This window comes from Pseudopipra pipra, chromosome 6 (assembly GCF_036250125.1).
Source record: "Pseudopipra pipra isolate bDixPip1 chromosome 6, bDixPip1.hap1, whole genome shotgun sequence".
NCBI lineage: Eukaryota > Metazoa > Chordata > Aves > Passeriformes > Pipridae > Pseudopipra > Pseudopipra pipra.
The window spans coordinates 17,346,230-17,362,054 of NC_087554.1; the positions used below are offsets into that span (position 1 = coordinate 17,346,230).

The 15,825-nt window shown below is 41.6% G+C and overlaps 1 protein-coding gene across 14 annotated transcripts in view; it reads right to left on the reverse strand.

The window, feature by feature from the left end:
* BRSK2 (BR serine/threonine kinase 2) overlaps nucleotides 1–15,825 on the reverse strand; it is a 315,531-nt gene that overhangs the window by 86,989 nt on the left and 212,717 nt on the right. For all 14 annotated transcript variants that reach the window (XM_064657587.1, XM_064657590.1, XM_064657589.1 and 11 more), the window contains exon 4: nucleotides 7,446–7,586. In XM_064657587.1, the coding sequence (XP_064513657.1) occupies nucleotides 7,446–7,586 (141 nt within the window). The remainder of the gene's footprint in view (nucleotides 1–7,445; nucleotides 7,587–15,825) is intronic.

The following is a 15,825-nucleotide window of genomic DNA, read 5'->3' on the forward strand; positions in this document are numbered from 1 at the left end:
ATCTGCCACAGGCCCTGGCTGGAACACAATTTATGTGAATCTTGAAACAGATTCACTCCCAGACCACTGAGAGACAGTGAAAGGGAAGGGATGATGCCTTTGGAAATGAGTACAATATTCACTAGTGGAAAGGAGTCTCCTTCTTCCCATCTCATCCTGTCTTCCCATCAGCTGGGATCCACAACACAGTTTTAGGGAGAATCAAGTGGGAAAATGATGTTCCTGTAGAGTGGCATACATATTGTAGGGGTTTTTTTGAGAGCCGTTCCAAGAAAGAGAGGAAAAAGGAGGTGCCACTATCCACATTCCAAACATGGAGTAAGCTTCACCTCACTGTGCTGCAGAAGGCTTTTCCATGAATGATCAGGCTACATGGGCTGATGGAGGTCTTTAAGGAGAGGTGCTGACCCACCTCCCAGCAAGCATTTTGAAAGCTTTAAGTTGGGATTGGGGGACTTGTGGTGAGACAGTATATGTGAAAAAAAAACTGGAGTAGCAACAGACCTTAAGGTGCTTTTCTTTCTTTTCCTCCAGACACTCATCAAAATAAAGCCAAGAAAATTATCAGCCCTTCACTATAGAAATTATCACTTCACTGAGAAGAGAGGACAGTCTGGACCCCATTGAGAATCATTACATTTATTGCTGCCTGGGCCCCAAAATACAAGAACTGTCATATACAGCAGTTTTGTATCTCTCTGACCCTTCTCCCTCCCTCTTTCAACACAGTCCCTAATGTCCAGTATGGATGGTTAGCATAGGAATTTCATGGCAGCCTGAGCATGTTTTTTTGTATTTTGGCAGCACTGTTCTCAGAGATCAGGGTGCCAGTGGGATTAGACAGTACTTGCACATTCAAACACAAGAGAATTGCATGCCCCAATGAAAATTTTCTTTTAGCTGGAACATTTCTCTGATATCCATCTTTGGACCGCTCTGAATTTGCCGAGGAAGCATCCTGGGGATAGAAGTCAGGCCAGGAGTTTGCACCAGAGTGGCAGAACCAGCATCACTGCCATTGGGGAAGAGACTTCCTCTCTGCATTTGCATTTCCCATCTTTGTATTGCCAGCTTTCCAAATGCCAAGGGGAAGGGAGAGGAACATATGGGAATAGGGAAGGCTTGTTATAATTTACCTAAGAGCCCAGCAGCCTGGACTGCCTAATGCATTCACATTTGAAAAGAATTCTCTTGTGCCAAAATGAAACAAAACAAAACAAAACAAAAATCCCACTGTATGTGGTAATTACTTGGCATTAATGGAACAGTGCAGAGTAAATGCATTTAATTTGGTCCCATTCCAGCTGATCTCTCTGGCTCTCCGTGTCTTATATGACCACATCAACTCCTCTCTCTGCAGGTGAACAGAAGACTCGTTACCCTTTTGTTGTTCTAAAGGCTCTAAAGCTGTAGGAGCTTTATCACATGGCTGGAAAACCAGAAGAAAGCAGCTTCTTTACTGACAAACACAGCAAACTCTCCAATTGAGCCTTGCATATGCTGAGAAAGAATATGACTGAGAAATGCAGCACTGCAAAAGAAGTCAGTGTAAGCCTGATCCATAGTGGCCACAGACTCCCAGAGCTTCTCAACTGAGAAAAGAGCACAAGAAGTTGGCCTCAGGAGCAGGCATCCAGCAGGCTTCTGAAGGGAAAGTGAATGAAAGAAAGGGAGCCACTAAACAAGCCATGACAGGGGAAGCACCCACTGTCAGACTCTCTGCAACATCCCCCTTTTAAAAGACACAACAAAGGCCTTACAATTTCCTTGCAGCATAAGATAGATACAGAGAGAGCTCTGAAAAAATTGTCCCATGGAAATGCACCATTCTTGGAGATGGTGCATAGAAAATGAAAGGCACATATATGCATTAACATGTTCCAGCTTCCCACTTACACACTGGTCATGCCTGCTTTCTAGTTACTGCCAGAGATGCTATTCAGACAGTTCCCACAGTTCCCTCTGTTGCCATTCTAGTCCATCCTCCTGCTCTGGGAATATCCCCATACTGAATATCTGTACTGAAGCAACTGCAGTATACATAAAAAACAGAAGTAAAACAGTCTGACTGTCACCCAGGGCTGGAAGAAGAATTTTAGTGTAGGGACAGACTCTAGATTTTGGATTCAGAGGAGCTATGTCACCTGGTATGAGATGATGAACTAAGCCATTATTTTGAAGTGATTTTTGAGCTGAAATGTTCATATTGGTTTCTATGACAACTCATTGTAGGTCACAGACTTCTAACCCAAGAAACCTCTTAATTGGAGTAGTTGCAGGTCATTTGTACTAATCAAATTGGTGGTTACTTCGCAAATGCTTTTCTTACTGACCCCAAACTCCCAGTAGGGCCAGACCACAGAATAATTGTTCTGCACTATGCCTCTTAAAGTGCCTGATGTGATGCAGATAATTTATCAGTAACAGTTAATAGTATGAGAAGCATTATTTTAAATTTCATGAACAGAAAAAGCCTTTAATCTTATTTTCTCCTGCTTCTGCAAATCAGATCCAAACACGTAACTCGTATCTACCTACAGAAGAATCTTTGTTTACAGCCATGGTTGCTATGCTCAAATTTAGTAAGTTTTCACAGAATTCTGCAGAGCAAGTAAATATAAATATAGCTAGGAAAAGGGACAACATCTATAAACATATCAGGAATCCTGAGGAAGGATTTGTATGCATAAAACATTGCTTGCTTTTTTAACAATTATTTTCATTAATCTATTAAAATGTATTGTTTCTCCCTACCAACCTCTCCTCAAGACATATAGTCATGCATTTCAAAGCCAGAACAACTGGTCAGGTCTGATCACTACTGCTGTACTTGCCAGAGAATCTTACCTGGCTATGCTTACAATAAGACTATGCTATTTTTGAGTCTCCAGTGGCTTATATAAAGAAGTAAACTTACAAAAATACATGTTGTCTGACTTTAGCTGAGCTGGTAACTTTGCCTTTGGCACTGCAGCTGCTACACTTGATGGGTTTTCTCCGGTTTCCTGTACAAGGGTTATCTGAAAATTCCTCACTGTTTTACTGTGACTCTTGATCACAGATCTGAAACTCCTGGATTCGGGTAATGATTGGTGAATATCAGCTCTCAACAGGGGAAAAACGTACCCTTCTCACTTCTGATAGCCTGAAAGAGAACTTGAAAACCTAAAGACTCAAGGACCAGAAAAAAATCCAAAACAGCAACCAACCTTATTAAATTCCACAATTTCTAGACCAATTTCACATTTGGAGGCCTTGAGTCATGATTTCAAAGTGTCCAACTGCTGCAGTATTCAGCATTTGACAGAACCTCCCTGCAGAACACCACAGCAGGCTCCTTATGAAGTAAGGCAGAGTAGGAGTCATGAGGAGGGTGGCACTACCTGACAGAACATGGCACCTGGCATTCTTCAGCTTTCTCCGTTTCTCACAGACACCCCAGATTTGTCCCTAAAAGGATGCTTTCCTTACTGACAGTGCTCTGCAGCTTCTGCCTGCAGGAATATACCAGAGATTTTGGCACTACTGCTGTGAATGTGTTATTTTATGAGGAGCCTTTACCCCTTTGCACTGAGGGGAAGAACACAAGACAAAGTCAAACAAAGCTCTTATTCATTGCCTCAGCCCTTTAAGTCACACACCCCCATGCCTACGCATGCACACACAGACACACTTCAGCAAGAGCCTTCCTTGTGTGTGCTCGAACAAGCACAGCCCCAGGCAATGAAAGGAGAAAGGGCCCTCATAATTGTCATTTATCAATATTCATAAAGAACCTGCCTTAACCCCTCTTGTGTATGCTCAGGGAAAAAAACCAAAACCACAAAATGAAACGCAACCAAAATAAAAATAAAATGAAATAATCATCTCACTGCTCATTACCGCAGGGGATTTCCTCTCAATGTCACCACTGCCCTGCGCAGTAATTGGCATTATCTGTTACCTCTGAAGCCATAATAAGGTTTGCCACGGGGCATTTTCTGTAATCATATTTTTATTTGTCAGCTTGTGAGATGCAGACACCGAATATGAGCCCGACCAAAGCCGGAGCCCAGGGCCGGGAGGATGCGCGGCGCCAATCCCCGCTCCCGCCGGTGATGTCACGCCCAGCCAATGCGGCTCCCGCCAGCCCTCCCTCCGCTCCCACCCGCGGCTGCCGCTGCAGCATCCCCAACACCGACATCAAAGAGGCTCTTCCCGAGGAAACCAAGGATTTGTGACCTACCCCAATACGTGCTCCCACATTCTTTCCGACAGAAAATACAGTCGGCACTGAATTAGCCGAGAGCTCTCCCACAGTAGGGAGGCAGGACATTCAAAAGGGACTATTGATTTGGGGCACCCAGCAGAGGTATCTTAAAGGCCCTGAATTCAGGAAAGTGGACACCCAGTATTAGGTGAATGGCAGCTTAGGAAAAAAAACAATCATCATCACCTGTCCAAAGAAAACTTCCCAGGCTTGGATGGTCTTAAACTGATGTCTGAGGAACCTCAAGTTCCTCTGCCATTTCTTGCACTGCTGCCGAGTGCGTCTGCTCCAGGCACTGCAGCGCAGCGCAGAGCCCTCAGAGCAAGCACAGAGGGAGAGCTGAAGTAGAAGCAATAATGCTGCATCACTGAGCTAACTGCTTGGCTTGCCAGCTCAGGCAAAGCAGCAAGGTAACACAGGATCCCACAAGATACATCTGCATGGTGCTCAGTTTGCTGCACGGTTGCCTGTGGGTCCCTAGCCTGGCACAGTGCTATGTACACACAGAAGTCCTCAGAGGACCCTAGAGTGGGTTATCTATAAGCATTCTCCTGTGGACAACCTATATCATAAAAACTGCACCACAGAGTGAGGTACATCAACTATTCCCCCATTGTTTCCAGTAAATAGAACAAGAACAGAAAGCACATACATTTTTAAAACAACACACAAACAGACTCAAGCTCTACGCCTATTCTACTTCCTTTTCTCAGCTGCTTGTTTGAAAACACCTCTCAGACAGAGGCTATCTCTCCACACAGGAGCAGCAAAAGCCTTTTACTGATGGGAGGATTGGGGAATCCTTCCTGAATCTTTGATTCAGGAATCCTGGTGCGTCAGTGCATTTTGAGCAGTGAATCCTGACTGTGGTTACATACTCCTGTGTAAGTAAGCCACAGGTATTTCAGAGTGTTTTGGGAGGTACAGGAAGAAGATGGGACAATGATATGGGGCAGGGGATAGCGGACCATCAATCTATTCTGCCAGTACGTCAGAAGCACACACATTTAGTCATTAACCAAAGCAGAAGCCTTCATTTTTCAACGTGGTCATAACTGGATAACCTGGCTGATGAGATGATTTGTCATTTCACTGCCCCATGACAGGACAAGGTCAGGCTTCATTGCTTAGGAAAGCACATTAACTTTTATACTCACACGCATGCACACATATGTATTTATGCATGCTCTGATTTTCTGATAACTGTCTAGAATACAACACAGAATCTAATATAACACAGACCACACGAGTCTCAGAGTGACCTGGAGGGAGAGCTTATGATTTACTGCTAACTTATTCAGAACTAGATGCTAGTCAAGTGGGAGTTAGCAAGGAGACAGGGGATTTACTTATTAGCAAGACTACTGCCCACAATCCAATATGTTTAACAGAGGAAAATGGATTCCTCAAGAGAGAAAGGCACTCTGCCTTGAAGATTTCACATATTGTTAAACCTGCAGAGATGGTTGCCTGTCTGTCTGACACGAGACTCACCATGATCCTCACTCAGTTTATTAAAGTCTCCCAGATCAAGAGGTATCCATCATAAGCCCAAAGGACTAGCATGTATGTGCATATATGCATTTTTTAGTACAAACTATCCCAATGGAGATTCAGATTTCTCCAGAATATTCATTTGGAAGAGTAAATAATTTCTCTTCAGTTGTACTTAAACATTTTCGAGTCTTCTTGGATTGGATTTCTAAGTATTAAGCCAACTAGGAAACAGAAACATGTATGCATGCAATCCACCAGTGGTTACACTGCCCAGTGTACATAAAAAATAACAGCTCTGCAACCTACCAAGGTTGTATGCTGGTTCTAAAATGGTCAGGATCACTCAGTGCAGTTGATTAGTGGGGAGGAAAAATTGTGGAATTCATAGAATAAAACTGATCAGACATCTCTTCCAATAGAGTAAACTTAGATCTTCTAGTTAGGGCAAGCAACCTGCTCTTGGCCTTTTTGGGAATTTCTCTGACTATTGTAACCCTGACTGTACCAGGTAGACATTGTCCTCAGGACCGTCTCACCCAGATCTACCACCTTTGAACTGTCTCTTCTGCTAACAGTACACTTTTCTCAATATATCCTCAAGAAAGGCTCTTCTTTCCATTTAGAAATATGCTTTCTTTCTGATTACTATTTCCTGTTGAAATGAGTCAGACATGATGAAGGAGGGCTAAAAAAACAAGTTAAATATTTAAGCATCCATTTTTGCTGTAGCCTTTTATGCTGGGGCCATCTGGTTTGTGAGTTTTCAGCACAGAACTGGGGGTACAGAAAATCCCTGTAAGGCTGCTGAGAAGTAACCACACAGTGATTATGCAAATCCAGCTACTGCAATATCTATCTGTGGCCCTTGGCCTCCTGGAGTTGGGGATCTATGGCTGGCTGTGGCTATGGAGAAGCAGTCACGCAGACATAATGTAGATGTTCTCCCTCAGCCAATCTAAATGCAAGGAGATGCATTTATGAGAGCAAGGAGCAGGCAGTTATGGGTCAGCAGCTATACAGAAACTCTTGTGCTCAGACTGATTACAACAACTTGATTTCAGTATAATTTAAATTACCTAAACTTGCTGGAGATGAAGGAGAAACCGGTCCAATTTAAAACACCACCTGATATCACAGGTTAAACCACACCCGATGGTTAAATAACATGATGGAATTAGAAAGTATAAGAAAATTCTTCCTTACTGGAAAGGAAATTAAAGGCAATGGTGACTCAAATGCCCAGAAGGGACTCAGTGAAGGTTGCCAAAAGCCAGCAGGTTTTCAAAAAATGAAGGAAGCTGTAAAATGACTTTGCTGTATTTGCAATTGTCCCAGGTTTCTTCAGGGATTAATTTTGATATAGTGTATATAATCTTAATTATTAGTAAGTGCCCCAAAAATTATGGAAATGAAACTGTTTTTCTTTGGGAGTTTTGGTTTTTCTGTTTAAAGCATTACCTGTGAATGAATTCTCCTCCAGTGAAAAATGACAGACAATCTTCTCCATGAAAAGTCCATCTGTGACTGGTACATTGTCTCATAGATGGTCAAGAATTAAAAAATACATCAGTATTTTACCCAATGCTTTTAGAGCTTTACAACATCAGTAATTTATCAGAAAGTAAAAATATCAAGGTAAGATCCCTTTATTATGTGCTTTTATGTAACAGGTAACTCCTGTGGAAATGGCTGTACTCACCATATTGAATGACTATGGCAGAAGTCTAAAGCAGAGATGATTTGTCGGAAGAACTTCCTGGCTTCTTTTGGTGTCAATCTTCCCTTTTTTACGAGATAGTCGAAGAGCTCCCCACCTGACACATGTTCTAGCACCAAATACCTAGAAAATAACAAAGCCAGGATTTTGTAAGTACGTGACCATATCAACCCCTTCACAGTCACACAGTTGTACACAAACACTTCTATTTATGGTCAAGGAGATCAATGCTTCTACATAATGGTCAAGGAGAACACTTCCAGAAATAACAGCGGAGGAGAATCAGAATTTTAAAATCAGGAGCGATTAGTATTTTTAACAGGGGTCCTGCAAACTTCAGACCTGACGCTGTTGGATTCAGCGTCTAATATCATAGTGAGAGAGAATCAAGAAGCAAAAAGTTACTCAAAAGACCGGAGGGGAAGAAGAGAATAATCAGGAATAAGGTTCCACAGCAGCTCTTCAAGCTACAGTGGAGTAAGACTGTGTACCAGGAAGCCTCAGGTCCTTTAACCAAGCTGACAGTTCTTTCATAAAACAGCTGTAGCAAAGCTTCACTCAGAAAGAATCAGACAGATGTCAACGAATTAGAGCAAATTAAAAAAAAGGTGAACCATGTAAATTATGGGAAAAAAAACCCCAACATGTGTGTAGCCTACATAAAAGATTCAGATTTTGCTGCTGAACACCAGTTATTTGCTGGAGTAGCTTCCTGTCCTTGCAACTCACATGTGAAAAATGCGGCACTGAGTGAATAAATACGGCACGAAGGGGGCCTAAGAGCGATAGAGGAAATTCCAGGCCTCATATTGCACTCCTGGCAGTCATAGAGCAAAAAGTAAAACCTTCTGCAAGGAAAGAACTTGCCATAGGTGGACCATCTTGTTGTAAGCTGGGGAAATGAAAGGCAGCCAAGCAGAGGAAAACAGTATAAATCTCTGGAAATGCTGCCAAATAGTGGGAATGAAACAGTTTTTCCAGGAAAGTGGCAGGAACGCCATCAACAGAACCACTTAAAAACAAACCAGATATAATATGGACTAAGAAAGAGGATTGCTTGAAATCTCCATAAACTTTTTCCATCTCCATTATGATTTTGGGGCCTAGCGTCTCCTTGCTTTTTTTGCTTCGCACATGCTATTTTAATACAGAATGAAGAAATTACAGAGTGAGATAATTTACCCAGAATCTGAAATAATAAGTATAAACATCAGTGTAAAAGCATCAATGTACAGGTGAACAGTGGATTCACACCTTTGGCAATTTGTTTGCAAGACATCACCAGAAAACTTGCAAACAAGAATTAGTTATTTTTCCAAGTTTTGAATGTACTGCTCAGTCCCTGCCTCCCAACAGCACAGCAGACCAGGCTGAACTGTACGTGCACTATGATCCATCAATCCTGCTTTACAGTAGGATACTTTTACTACCAGCATTAATCCACTTCTTCAAATTTGAGTGGACAATGAAAAATAATTAATCCAGAATACTGTCTTTTCTGTACCTCAAGCAGCATAACCTCCAAGGAAATTTCTGAATTTGAAATGGAAAGTGAAGAAGACTGTTATCAATTTGGAGTCTTAATTATTACTGTTTTCAATGCTTCCAAAAAGACAGGACAGAAGAAGGACTAAAAGCAGTTCTGAGGAAAGTAAAACTGCCTTAATGATAATGGCATTAGCCTTGAAGTTGCAAAAGTGGAACCTGAGCTCCTGGTTAATCATCAGCTCCTGAGCAACTTCCATGTGTCAGTTCTCACCTAATATATGGAGAAAGCGCTTCCCTGACTTACAGAAATAAAGCAAAGTCTGCAGTAAGACAGAACATTAATACTGTCTTCCAGTTAAATATGTACTAAAAAAGCACAAAAAGTGGACAACAAAATGAAATTATAAACTTTGGGGGATTTTTTATTTTCTGCATTTTTTATCAAAATAGAAACATTTACAAGAAATATGGTAATACTGAATTTTCCCCCTTTCATTAAAATGAGTAAAAAAAGAAAAATCTTAACTTGAAAATCACATTTGGAATATGTGGCTTATCTTCTCTCAAAGACAGATGAGTAGTTACTAGACTGTCTACTGAGTACACCTTGGTAACTTGGAGATCACCGTGTATTCACATTACATTTTTTGAGTAAGTCAATGAAATGCTCAGAAGAAAGCTGATATGCAGTAACCAGAGGCACTGGGGTATCCACATGGTCAAGTCCCAGTCCTTGCTGTCTAAGCCTTGGCTAGGAGACAATCTGATAAGAGGGTTTGCTATATAATTCATTCTCTGTCTCATATTAGAGACAGATGTGGCTAACTATCCAATATGGCAGACTCAAGCCTGGCACAGAATCAATCCTAAGATTCCTCTTGACAGCTCCCTCTCTCACTGTGCCCAGCAGAAGCTGGATACCAGCAGTGCATCTTGCCCCCAAAATTCAAATTGCTAGCTGCTTTCCTTTTCTGGGACGTATATTACAAAGATGATTGCAGTTACAGGCATATAGAACACCCTCCACACTGCTTTCAAATGTGCAGTTTTGGAAAATTACAGACCCAGCATTTCTGTCACCCACAGCAGGAACTGCAAAGCAATTTATTTTCATCAACTTCATCTTATTAAAAACACTCAACAAAAATGCACTGACACGTTGTATGAAAAATAAAACAAATTGAAAGACAGGGAGCATTTACAAGGTTATTCATTTTTTGCTTGCCACCTAGAAGCACTAGATATAATAATGGAAATGAACAGGGGAGAGCATTTGAAAAAGATTTGTGCCTATGACAACTCAAGGGACACAGAGAAGCACAGCGACGATGTATTCTGATCTGACAAAGCCCCCAACGTGACATGAGTGAGAAGGATGACAAACACATTCCCCAGTGGATGAGCGCAAGATATAAATGCTGCAGGAATCACTCCACAAGTACTACGTGGCTATGTTGCAGCTAGGATTCCTGAGTTCAGATTTGCAGCTGGTCACCCGCCAACCCTGTTCCCGCTAGTATGACATGGGTTTTTTAGGATAGCCCCCAACTAGGAGATTTTCCATTAAACAAGGGCATAATTCAGCACCTGCCTCCATCTCTGTGCAAGCCAATGTTCTGCTGGCACAATTCATGGCACAGTAGTAGTACACTTGTTATTTCCAAACAGGACAGCAAGAGAAGTTTAAACACTTCCAAGTGTTGCACCGGTTCTAACTACCACTGCACAGCTTAAACAAACCCCACTAAGTGCTGTATATCTGTATGTATCCATCTGTGTATGTGTGAGTGTGCCTAAGTGACTCCACAGAAGAAGAGAATAAACACACTGAAAAGCCAAACAGAAAAAGCAAGGGAAAGAACATTATTCCGGAGGCTGGAAAATAAGGCATACAGACACTACATCTTTCCTGAATCCATGGCACAGAAAAGAATCCAGATCTCCTGAGCTCACATCAGTGTCTAAAATCCTTTACTTTAGCAAAGTGCTATAGGATTGGAAGTATGCCAATGCCAGCTCTTGGAGGATCTAGGAGAAGGTAAATAACACGTAGTCTCTAGGGGTGAAAAACACTAAGAAGCATTTTCCCGAGTTTCCTTTCCCTTTTATCTTCCCCAGATATGACAGGTTCTCATTTCACTATAGTACTACTTTTCCCATTTATTCTAAGCAAGCAAGCAAATTCTAAAAATCCTGGAACAGTAACCAGAACTACTCTCCTATTACATTTAGAGATGAAAAGCAACTTATTGGTGAATGAAGCTTTTATTTTTTTTTTTTTTTAATCCTATCTATGTAAGATTGACAGCATCAGTCCTCCCATTGTGAAAACATAGGAAAACCCACTCTGTAAGAGCCATTGCAAGGAGGTTCAAGGAAAGGAAAGCCCCAGCCTCTGGCTGGCGGCATGCACACTACATGCTGGGATAATACAGAGAGGACCTATATTAGGACAAATGATGCTGTAAAAGCACTTAGGTCTCACACGTTGGATGCTCTGGACTCACACCAGCTCTTCTAATCCTTGCATTTCACATGAGAGAAGCAAGTATTAACAAGCATTAACCTCCTGTTCTTTACTGATAGGGAACTGTGAAGCAAAGTGACTTGTCCGGGGTTACAGTCGCCCAGTATCAGAGCTGAGATTAGCAGCTGTGGTCCCTTGTGCCTTCTACTCCATGCTGTACCCACCACCAATTTCCCCTCTGCTTGCTACGACACTGGAAAAGCCAGAAAACATCAGGGTTCTGCAACTCAATATGAAACCAAGTGCATGCTAAAAATAAATTCTCGATTACTTTTCCTCACTAGATATATTCTTTATGAGGTCGCAAATATTTTCACAGGCCACGGCTTGCTTTCATAAAGACACCAAGGTCCACATCTTGTATTAGTATCTTATGTCCCTGCTACAAGCCAAGACATGAAACTAAAAATCTCCGATTAAGTTTCAGAGCCTGAAGGAGACAAGACTTTGGTCTTTAAAACCAAAGAAGCTGAATACTAAATACAAAAATAATTTTGTTGATTGGAGAGGAACAGAGAGATTGCATCCAGCAGCATTCTATCTATTCCCTTTGTCATTTCTCCATCTGCATCCCATCATTACCACCTCCTCAATGAAAGATTCTGAATTCCTAACCTCAAATGACCCACTACATATCACATCAGAGATATGCACGCAGCTTATAAAAGCAAGTTTGGAATAATCCTAGGCTTTTTCGTTTCTTTTTAGTTCATTCCATTTACTCTTTCAGAAACCAAAACAGTAAAGAAGGCTTTTAGGGTGGGTGTTAACTTTGACACAGGCTTTCTTCAGGTCCCTATACCTTGGCTGTACTGGTATCTATTATATGTTTTCTTTATTATACCTCTAAGATAAGGGTTTTCCTATCCATCCAGCTAGATAAACTTTCATGTCTAATTTTAGCTAGATATCTTGTATCTGAATTAATTCATCATTATATCTTTGAGAAACACATTCTGGCTCCACTTTTGGTGATGCAAAATAGATATCAGACCATCACAGAAATATCATTTTCTTAGCCACTTTGACCACTCCTTCCATGCCTCCATCATCCTCCTTTTTTTATACTTCATCTAACATGAACTAGCTTCCTTCATTTCTTGTAGGCCCTTATGTAAGCAATTTAGAATCTCTTCCTTGGCCTTTGTGGTTGAGTTCTGTCCCTGACCAGCCTTCAAAGCCAAGTTCTATCATCCACTTCTCAAATATCCAGGCAAACAATTCTGTGCTCTCATAACATTCCCTCGACACTTGGAAGAGGATCACTGTTAATGACAGAGCTACATCATTGTTTTTCTTCAGCTCCTTCCTGAAGACTGTTCTATGCTGTGATGTTTGACAGCAGCTTGGACTTCCCCTTCAAAACAGCTGATTTGTGTTTTGGATTGTAAGCTGGATTTGTCCCATTCTTGCCAGTGCCAGCACAGCAAGGACTTCTCAATGAGCAGTACTGTTGCTCTACACTATTATGAAGACATCACTTAAAACAGCAAAAAAGACACTTTTTGTTATTATTTCTCCTTTCCACCTGGTGGACTATGCTACAACTTGTTAAAAGGTACCTTTGCCCAAGCCCTAGGGAGCTTTAAAGAATAAGTCACAGAGCCCTCACTGAGGCAAGGCAGCTACATGCTACCTACAAGTCAGAACTGTAACTAAAGGAACAGGCTGGCTCTGAGCAATGCCTGGAAAAATGCTGTTAAAGAAAGACTAACTGGCACAGAGAACACCAGGACCATGCACTACCAGATATTCCTGGCAAAATAACAAACACACCAGATCTGTAAAGAATGAAAAGCTGTCTCTTAGCCATTAGCAAAAATGGTGTTAAATACTAAAATTCTTGCCAGATGGATTGCCTGAAGCAGCCCATCACTGTGTGGGTAAGCAGCTCTTGTTTTCTCAGGACAATTTACAAGACATTCACAGCTACAACAATTAGGTCCTCTGGGGCAATACAAATGTATTTATTATTATAAAAGTGTTAAATGGAGAGAGATCTCTAGATGAAAGCTCATGTTGAAACACAAACTATTTCAGGTAAACATTATAAATACAACAAAAGACAGACTACCAAGAAACATTCTCTGATGCTCTAGGAATGGTAGCCAATTCACAGAGTTTCTTGTTTTGGTCAGGCAAGAGAAGGTTTATTTATGAGTGCTTGCAATTAGGGGTGTAGTGGGGAACCAGTTAATAATTTATTTTTTATTAAATGGTGTGACATTTACATATAATGCACAACCTTGCTTAAACCTAAACAAGTAGGTTCTTCTTCATAAGTCTGAATGTACCACTGGTTACCATCACGCACCACTGGGTGATGTCCTAGAACTCTTACTGTGCCAGAACTAGATTAGATATTCATTTGGCACTAGCTAGTTTTTAAGATGCACAACTTCAGGTGTGCACTCCAGCAAGATGTAAAACCCAGATGTAGTTATACAGAAAGACACACACACAAATACATAAAAAACACCAGCAGAATCCCTGTTTGCTTCCTCTGCACTCAAGAGTTTAGCATTTTGTGACGCCTATGGGTAAGACATACGATAAAATGACCACGCCTGCCGAGAAGCTCACTACATTTCAAAGCTCTGGTGCATCAGCAAGGGATCTATTGGAAATAGCAGACTGACAAAGAAAAGCCTCTAGAAGAGAAAAAACCTGGTGATTCCTCTTCCATGCTACCACCCTACTTGCAAAATGTCCTTCCATACATATATATATGACTGAACATATGCGTAACACAGAAGAGGTTAAAAGTTGCCCAGCCCAGGCTGACACGCTCTGTAGTTCTTTGACAGCTTTTTCTCTGCACTGTTTTCTATTGATTAAATAACCTCTATCAGATATTAAGCCCCGTGTTATTGGCACAGTCTATAAATTATTCAGAAGTTAAATAAATTCTTATGGCGGGCATGAATTTTTAAACCCTAATTTGGCACTGGGCCACAAGCTCTATGTTTTTTTATTTTTTTTCCTTGCCTGCAAGAAAATGTGCATGCATTATATTTCTTTTTTTCTAAAAGACAATTTTAACTCTAGTTTCCATGTTTGAATGGAGATTATATTTGTTTGTTCATTACATTTGGACATGAACAAGTTGTGGCTTTTGGGGAAAAGAGGTAGTAGAAGACTACACAGTTGCATTCTGTATCTTTGATTTGTTTGGGTTGAAAAGTGTTTTGAGTAGCACCTTCATGGTGTGTAGTCACATACGCCAAAGTACTGCAGCAGCCATCCTATCTGGCACATGATATGGAATGGATCTAGCCAGAGGGATCCTCAGCACAGGTCAGGAAGAGCTGAGACAACACCCATCAGGTCACTGCTGCAATTCTGCTAGTGACCGTATACTTTGGAGTTTTCTTCTTCAGAGCTAAGTGGCCTTTGCTGTAACAACTAGGGCACAGAGACACATAACTCTGCCTACCAAATTCTAAAAGAGAAGTTAGGCATTTGAATACACTGTTATTCTCAAGCTCCATCTCCCGTTGCTCGTGTCACATGGGCCTGTTTTCTCCCAAGCCCAGCCATCATGGCCTAGAAGGTATCCAAGCACATCAGGCAGTGAGCACAAGATAAAGTCAGGCTTTTGGGTAGAGCTTATTAAGACTGCATTGCACAGAGTGCAGCATTAATCATCACCACCACCCCTGTGCAAGCCAGGCTGGCATTCCTCCTGCAAATGCTGACACCTGCCCTTGTTGCAGCACCTGCTTCTCTTCCTGGCTTCTATCCAGCTCCTTGTCCAGCCCACCCTGGACTCAAAACTTCACGTGCGCTGGCTCCACTCCTACTGCTGACTGGCTTTCCTTTGACTACACATGCTTGTAGTTCCAGACAGTACTAAAACATGTCAACAGCACAAGACAAGGGGTCAAAGTAGCTGCTTACTAATATTTCTCTTTGTTCTAATCAAGGCTCAGATAGAATGCCATTTTGCCTTCCAATCCTGCTTTGTTTTCTTTCCCTGTATTCACAGCACCTGACACCCCACAGCCTGACCACCAAGAAGCATACCTACCACAAAATTTATTTTCAGTGCTGGACCCTTGGAGCCACTCCCAACTTTCTGAACCCTCATTCTGCCTTTAGATAGGTTTCCCTGCAGATTGATTGAATGTCAAAGTCTTTGCCTACCACTAACAGAAGAACACATAGTGCCTCTTTTTTCCTCTTTCTTGCATCCTCTGCACCTCACAATTAGTTCAACAAAAATAAACAGAATTACAGGAAAACCCTGCAGGAGAGGACTGGCAGCACAAAGGCCTCTGCAGACACCACCAGAGTTGTACGTCTTCAACTCCTGCTGTCAGCTGATCTTGTATAAGCCAGAAACTT